At 39.7% G+C, this 8,976-nt stretch overlaps 1 protein-coding gene across 1 annotated transcript; it reads left to right on the forward strand.

Annotated features, from left to right (window-relative positions):
• The first annotated feature begins 4,681 nt into the window (after window positions 1-4,681).
• LOC134100013 (olfactory receptor 2J2-like) lies at window positions 4,682-5,647 on the forward strand. Its single transcript, XM_062553064.1, has one exon. The coding sequence runs from the start codon at window positions 4,682-4,684 to the stop codon at window positions 5,645-5,647; it is 966 nt and encodes a 321-aa protein (XP_062409048.1).
• The last annotated feature ends 3,329 nt before the right edge of the window (window positions 5,648-8,976 follow it).

The following is an 8,976-nucleotide window of genomic DNA, read 5'->3' on the forward strand; positions in this document are numbered from 1 at the left end:
CATACAATCCTGGCTACTATTGAAACCAGATTAGTTAGGCTTTGTCTTTGTTCCAGGTCCGCACGCCGGAAAATGTTCAACATAGGCCACCTATTAAATGAATAGAAGTGAATTTGGTTAGGCCAAGCCTTCTTAAACTGCTTTAGAAAGTTAACGTAGGCCTAATGGAGATGTTCAAAATAACTAGTCTACTTTTTGGCTAGCAAACAAAGGCACCCCCGGTTAGCTAATGGCAAACTGCCCTAAACATTGCGTTCGTTTTTGTGACTTATGGAGCACATCCTTGATAAGTTGAGCAGACATTGCTGTTTCATTGAAAGAAGACAATATGCATTTCTCTCCCTCTCCATTGACCAAAACTTTGCCCTGGCATCTCTGCTGGACTGACTGAGTTACGTCGCGTCAGAGAGCTGTGACGTAAAACGTTCGAAAACTCTGCAACTACGATCTGAGATGCCGAGCGTCATGTCTCTTTTCTCCGTTTGTCACTGGTGCGGTGTCTTCGTTTTTTTCATGTTTTTCCGGCATGAGCCGAACCCGCATGTTATTAGGGCGGTCTTATGTTGCCCCCTTGCGCTTGCAGTTTTAAATACAAGTCCCGCACCTGCGGCATTCCCAATGTGCGGCAAGGAAAGGAGCATTCTCAACCCGTACCATCTGTAAACCTTGATCATTGATGTTAAGTAGGAGGGGGCAGATCCAGTCAATGTCCTATAGGCTAAACTAAGAGAATTGAATTTAATTCTGGCCATTATAGGGAGCCAGTGGAGAGTAACTAACAGAGGAGTTACATGTGTCCTCTTTGGCTGATTGAAGACTAGACGTGCTGCAACATTCTGAATTAGTTGTAACGATGTGACAAGCAAGTAGGACAGCTAACAGTGAATTACAATAGTCCAGCTTGGAGAGAACCATGGCCTGAACAACATGGTAATAACTATGTTAACCTTAAATTCCCATAGGGTTACATAGGGGTGCAAAATACTGGGATACCCCAGTATTTTGGGAAGAACATTTATTTATTTATGATACATTACTAATTCACAAAGAAAATTGGTGTCTTTAAAGGTTGAATATTCCTCATTTCATTACTTAAGGCATTAGTATCAAGGGACTCTATAACGCCACCTAGCACTTTGTCTATTATGGTTGACACGTTCACGAAAATCAACCACATTTTAGGGCTGTTCGATTTTGCCTAAAAATAAAATCTCGATTTTCTTTTCTCAAAATCCGATTTTCGATTACGATTTTTTTTTAATTTTTTTTAAGTATATTTTTTGGGGCTTTTTTTATGCCTTTTTAATGTGACAGGACAGTGTAGAGTGACAGGAAGCGAGTGGGAGAGAGAGTAGGGGTGGGATCCGGAAAGGACCACGGGGCGGGAATAGAACCCGAGTCGCCGGCGTGCGGTGCAGGTGCCCCAGCCAGTCGCGCCACGACTGGGGCCACGATTACGATTATTTTTTAAATGACAAAAGGCAAGAATTTGTTTGAAATATGCTGTTTTGTATTGAACATTTTGCAAATAATTTCCCCATTGGGATTTAAAGGGATAGTTCGGATTTTAAGACACGAAGTTGTATGGGTTCCCTGTCAGCAACGTAGTGCATCAGCACTGACTTACCCCCGACAGCGTCCTGTGAGCCGAGATCCAGCCGGTTTTAGATCGTTTTTGATGCTGAAGAAAGTAGTCCGGCAAGTTTCTGGGGTCACGAAAGTAAAGTGTTTTTCTTCTCAAAACCATATGCGTTCAACAGAGTGATATATTTGCACCACAAAAACGTTGTCCAGGAAAAATTCAAACCTCGTTATCACTTACTTATTTTTCGCGATTCCTATCACTGCGCGCTACTGACAGCTGGACAACGTTTTTGTGGTGCAAATATATCACTCTGTTGAACGCATATGGTTTTGAGAAGAAAAACACTTTACTTTCGTGACCCCAGAAACTTGCTGAAGAAAATAGTCCGGCATCAAAAACGATCAAAAACGGGCTGGATCTCGGCTCACAGGACGCTGTCGGGGGTAAGTCAGTGCTGATGCACTACGTTGCTGACAGGGAACCCATACAACTTCGTGTCTTAAAATCCGAACTATCCCTTTAAGTGCAAATCTTGCTCTTATTAAACAATATGAATTCTTAATAATTCATTAAAAATGATTGATATTAAGAAACCTTTTTGAACTTTTGCCGCAAAATTCAACACTTGCAACCAAAAGTACCGTTATTACCCTAGTTAAAGTGAAAAATCGATTTTTACGATTTCACATTAGATTACGATTTAAAATAATAATCTCGATTACGATTAAAAATCGATTAATTGCACAGCCCTACCACATTTGGTGGGCATGTGTGTTATTGCTACTGCTAGTCAGGGATAGAGCTCTGGCCTAGGGTGTGGCTTAGGGACTCTATAGCGCCACCTAGCACTTTGTCTATTATGGTTGACACGTTCACGAAAATCAACCACATTTGGTGGCCATGTGTGTTATTGCTACTGCTAGTCAGGGATAGAGCTCTGGCCTAGGGTGTGGCTTAGGGACTCTATAGCGCCACCTAGCACATTGTCTATTATGATTGACACATACATTCACAACAATTAGGTACTCTTGTGTGTTATTGCTGCCGCTAGTCAGAGACAGAGCTCTGGCCTTGGGTGTGGCTTAGGGACTCTACAGCACCACCTAGCTTGTTGTCTGCTGTGGTTGACACATACATTGATGAAAATTAACCAAATTTGGTGGGCATGTGTGTTGCTCATGCACATGCAAACCAACAAGTAAGATTCCGAAATGTCACCGGTCCGCACCGCAGGTGCTTGGGCCGCCATCGCCGCTTGCGGTTAGATTTTTCTTTGTATTTGCCGTCATGTTATGGCATTTTCTTCTAGGACAATGCTCATGATTTCAGTTTCCTGTTCAGGAGACAGAAGCCCTTGTGTTGGTAATCCTTCAGCTGCCAAACAAATAACTGTGTAGGAATACAAAGTAGTACAAAGTATACAAAGCAGTTAGCTTTAGAATTTGAATGTGTGTTCCTTGAGACATTTTCTTCATGAAAATTGTGTCAAATGCAGAGAATTGTGTGTAGTTTTTTGAAAACAGTGTGTTTTAGAACGGCAATTTGAGTGTAAAGCGGAAATTGTGCTTATAGTTCAGCAGAATCGGTTCAGGAGGTTGGTGCATGAGCTACATATTATTGGAATTGTGTCTCAAGGACCAGAAATTGTGTGTAAACAATTGAGAAAAACTGTAATAATAGGCCTATGATAGGCCTATCATAAATAGGCTGGGCCCAGGAGTGTAGGCTACAGAAATCATAAATCATGTCAGGTAATGTTAGCCTACAATTTAGACTTCATATGCGTGCGGCTCTAGCCGACAGGACCCGACATGCTCCGAAAACATCTGCTATTATTGTAGTCCGAACTATGTTGGTAGCAACCAACTTGGTTCAAACTAACAAAGTACTATGTTGGTAGAGCAGTTTTGGTAAACAGTCGTAACTTGGATGGTGGTTAGTTGAACGATGCATCGTACCATGTTGGTAAAAAGCTAACCTACGTAGTTGTACGGGAAAACGCACCCCTGTTCGAGCCCATTTGCATGCGGTCAGCGAATCTCCATAGGAAATTAATGACTTCCGGTCGATTCGCAGCCGTATATACGGTGCCAGTGTGAAGGCGGCTTTAAGCAGACCTAGAAAGTGACGTTACATTCTAAATGAACTGCTTGCCAATCTGACAGAGATCGATATCCCATTATGACGACTTTGTGACACGCCTCTTTAAGCAGACAGGAACTGTTCGAATTTTGCTTCCATAGAGATGCATTATGTTGCTCTATCTTGTCAGTAATGAAGGATCTTTGATATACTACTGGTGGAACTAGTAAGGGATAATCAACGACGCGCCGTGCGTTTATAGGAAAATAATGCACGTTCGAAGTGGTAATAAGGACCCGACGCCGCAGGCGTAGGGGACTTTACACTTCGATAAGTGCATTATTTTCCTATAAACGCACGGCGCGGAGTTGATTATCCCGCTTATACCACTGCTACTATCACTTTCGTTTATATTGCCGCTGTCTTAGATACAACGTTGTGGTTTTTACCGTTACATTGACATTGGCAAAGTGTAATAAGCCCAAAAGTAGGGAACTACTTCATAGCCGTGCGGTATATAGAAAAATAATGCACGTTCCAAACAGCGCATCACAATAGGAAATTTGACCAAGCAGTGGTATAATGTGATATATATACCCAGCAATTCAAGACATAATTGTGTACACTTGAACAGACTTTTCGACTGGTAAATAAGCATGAAAATATTGTTACACTGAAACCCCAAGATAAAAAATATAAATGGTGTAAATCATACATTTTAATCAAGGAAAAAGAATATAGAAAACCCCAAAGTAAAAATAGAAAACACTACGGTACTAAGAGAAGAGTGAATAGAATATGATGTAATACAGAATAATTGTGTGAGGGGTTTTTCTATTGATTACAGCAGATATGGTTTGCCAGAAGATTTAGCCCTTTGGGAAAGCTATCGGGTATAAAAACTGTTTGTTGCCTTCACCAATAGAGGTCTATTTCTAATTAGTATCATACATTTTCCTCTTCTCAATTAGTTGTCTACTTCTCTGGAGAGAGGAGAAGGAACAGTCCATTACAATGGAAAACACTTCCACTTTTAAGTTTTTCATTTTATATGGAGTTCAGGAATTGGGGAGAACAAAGAGGCCTGTGTATTTTTTCTGGACATTTATTTTGTACATTGCAATTATTACACTTAATTTAACTCTGATCATAACTGTTGTAGTTGAAAAAAGTCTCCACGAACCTATGTATATTTTCCTATCTAATTTATGTGTTAATGGGCTGTATGGTACTGTTGGTTTCTACCCTAAATTTCTGTTGGACTTATTCTCAGATATAGCAAGAATTTCCTACACACTGTGTGTCACTCAAGCCTTTATAATATACACATCTGCCATGTGTGAAATTGCTATTTTGACAGTGATGGCTTATGACAGATATGTTGCAATTTGCAGACCACTACAGTACCACAGCATTCTTACTCCCCGAACTGTTTCAAAATTATTGTTACTTGCTTGGCTTTATCCATTCTCAATGGCAGTTATATCACTTGTTCTTTCAGTTAGGATACCTATTTGTGGATCATTCATTGACAAGCTATTTTGTGACAATCCTTCAATACTAAAGCAGGGATGTTATCCAGCTGCTGCAAACCGTGTGTGGAGTATAATTATGATTGTTGGTCAGACTATTCAAGCAGTTTTGATTTTTGTGTCATATGCTCAGATTGTGCACATTTGTATAGAATCCAATGAGGGCAGAACCAAGTTTACTCAAACCTGTTTACCACATATATTAGCAATCTGCATTTCCACCCTTGCTGTATTGTTTGATCTTTCATATAGTTGGGATGATTCTGCAAATCTTCCTCCTGATGTACGCAATGCTTTGGGGTTACAATTTCTCATCCTCCCTCCTTTTTTAAATCCACTTATTTATGGCTTACAACTCCCTAGGATCCGAACAACGGTCTTTGGAAGTTTTGGATGTTCTATGATCAAACCCAATAAAAAAAAAGTTAGAGGCAGTAGGCCTCCTTGAGCTAATAATTTCAGTTTTGTTATTATCTCAGAAATTATCTTTACGTTGTTAAGATTATCTCTATAATATTAAGTGATTGGTCATTTAATCAAGTATTAATCAAAGCTTCTATGATACACTTTAAGTGAATGTAGCATCAGATATACAGTACCCATAATTGTTGGCACCTCTGCTAAAGTTGACTAAAAACAAATATGAAAAATGATCTGTTGGTGATTAATTGTAATCTCACAATGAAAACAACAAGGCACAATTAAGTCAATCTTGAAGGAAGGGAAGCAAGAGAAAATTCTGAGATAAAGATATATATATATATATATATAATGGCACAAGCTTGGTTTTGTGTTCAGTAAACCATTTTTGTTTTGATCTGGATGTTTGCTTTGGTTCTTTGACCTGATGAGTGAATCATTGTGAGACTACAGTATATCATCAAAAGATTATTTTGTATACCAAGAGTGTCAATAATTAATAATAATTATAATAAATATGTATTTATGTATTTATATAATAAGATATTTGACTGTTTTTCCTTAATGGTTTGAACATTTCTGTTCACTCAGACATCAAATATTCAAAACAATTACTATACGCAAAGGTCAGGATAGAAGCCAACATCACACATTTTATTTGCAAAAGGTAATACTCAACTCAAAACATAACATTTCCTTCAAACAACTCAAAAGTGTGTGCTCTCAATCGGTCATTACACAACAAACAATGATTAGTGGGCTAGCCATTCACTATTTTTTCCCTTTTAGCCATTGCATGTTACAGTTTACAGGAAACGTGAGAAACTTGTGAAGTACTAAAGCAATAAAAATAAAAGAAACACTTCATATTAAAGGAATAGTTTGGAATTTTGGACATAGGACCTCATTTCCAACTTAGTTGGGTGATATAGGTCGGTGGAGACCATTTTCAGTGAATTTCTGCCCTTCCTTGAGTTGCAGCGTTCATCTCGTGCTAATCTGGTGCTGAGATAACGCAAGTCAACGGTAACATCCAGCCTGCCACTGAAAACACTCCACAGAACACCCGAAACAAAGAAATTATAACGTCAGACTATCGATGCTCATGCCTGTGTTGATAGAACAATGTTAGAAATAAAACTAACTTTGCATCGCATTGCAATAGCCTACTTTGTTCCCTGTATGGCAGTGGCGGATTGATATTGAGAAACTAGTCCCTCAAAATGTAATAAATCATTGAGTTGAGTTAGTTTTATTTCTAAAATTATTCTATCCACATGGACATGTATATCGATAGTCTGACGTTTTAAATTACTTGTCTCGGGTGTGCTGTGGATTGAGTAAGACTGTTTTGGATGTGACCGTTGAAATGCTTTAGCTCAGAACCAGCGTTAGCAAAGGGGAACGCTGCAACTGAAGGAAAGGGTTAAACGCGATAAAAACTGTCTCCACCGACCTATATCAACTCGGCAAAGTTGGAAATGAGGTCCTATGTCCAAAATTCCGAACTATTCCTTTAACACTTTTTAACTCTTTTTTTTAACACTGTTTTCGGAAGCTTTGTCCCAGAGTGCCAGCGATCTAGAATATTGGTGACGATTTGTGTAGAGCAGGGGTTCCCAAACTGTGAGGCGTGCCTCCCCTGGGGGGCGGCAAATAGTTTGAGGGGAGGCGCCGAAGGTTGATTCAAAAAAGAAGGAAAAACGTTTATTTAATTTTAGAACTGTCTATGCTTTTTTTTCAATGATTATGCAATCGTCAACATTTTAAAATCGAAATAAATCATAGAAGAGATGTATACTAAATCTTTTGGATAGTGGAAAGTAGTATTGATCCCTATCCTGTGTGAGAATGTATTGTGCCAAACTTCATAACGTAATTTAGCAACAGTGCCGCCAAGCTAGCTGCAAGGTAACGGTCAATTTTGCATTAGTTAACTAGCTAACTTAAAATGGACAAATTTGTCACAATTGCTGCAATTTACATATCAATAAGTGCCAGATAAAGTGCTTCTTTTTGCTGTCATTTGTATTGATAACTCATTGCATTGCATAGTAGCACCGATTTAAGTGGCTTAACTGAAGTGAATAACATTATTTGAAGATGACTGGAGGTGTCACTGTTTTCAGAGGGGAGGCCCACCACATTCATGGAGTTTGGGAACCCATGGCGCGGAGGTGTCACTGTTTTCAGAGGGGAGGCCCACCACATTCATGGAGTTTGGGAACCCATGGTGTAGAGCCACAGCATATTCTAGACTATGTTATAGTTATGGACACATACGATGGCTTGTTTGAGAGCTCTTTAAGCTCTCAGGGCCAGATGTACTAACGTTTTGCGCCCATTTCAGGCGTAACGTGCGCGTAAAACATGGGGAGGATATGTACAGGCCGCAATGAGAGAAACATGCAGACTGCCTGCCGTGGGAGCTGAGAATGGCTATTTGAGCTTTTCCGTGTCATGCATATTAACTCCTGGTCGGATCAGCTGAAAATGGGTGTAACGCGCAAGTACAGGAGAGGAGAAGTGCCAATAGTGATTGATTAAGTATTCCGCCATATGTTTGAAAACAGCGCACGTCTATTTTGCGTTGAAAAACTTCCGCCTTCTAAGCAGGTGTAATCCATATTGCGGTTAAATGCGTCTATTAGAGAAACTTTTAGAGGCAGCTGAATCAGTATTCAGAGCATCAGTCTTCTTCATTGTAGGCCTACTATGTCAAAAGCAACCTAAACTTTTGTTTGCCTCTCTAAAATCGTATTTTCTCTTTTATGAGAGCCTACACTTCCCAATCTGCTAGACTAGATATTCAAGGGAAACTATGCAGGTTCGGTGATTTCATCGCCAGTTTCGCTTTCGCTTTTCGTTTTTCTCATTTTATGCTTGCAGATTTCTCTGCAGAGCTTCCCCTACAGCTTTAGCGTGTATATTTTACAAAACTCCTCAATCGGTTAGTCTAACTTTTCATGAGCATGATCGCGAGGCTGGAGACTTTCTGTTGGGTCAAGTGGCACAAAACTTGCATGCATGGTTTTTCCACTCAGAGGCGCTAGGGGGAAACGAGAGAGCCGTCATTCAACCCGAACTAAGTCAAATAACCATTCCAATGACTCCGAAGCTGATAAGTTAGGGGAAATTAAGCTAAAAAAACCCCTGCATACTTCTGCTTTAAGTCATATCCCTAGTCTACATGCAGTAAATAGTTCAAGTGTTTTTTTTTAAGTGGATTAGTAGAACTACTAGGCCTAGTCTGTCTGCTCGTTAACATCTTTGTATCATGTAGGCCCTATATGATTGGTAAATTTTATTTGGATTCAGACGGTGATACGGAGCACTCCCAAAATTTCCTTGGGTCAT

Source organism: Sardina pilchardus, chromosome 13 (genome assembly GCF_963854185.1).
Source record: "Sardina pilchardus chromosome 13, fSarPil1.1, whole genome shotgun sequence".
Taxonomy (NCBI): domain Eukaryota; kingdom Metazoa; phylum Chordata; class Actinopteri; order Clupeiformes; family Clupeidae; genus Sardina; species Sardina pilchardus.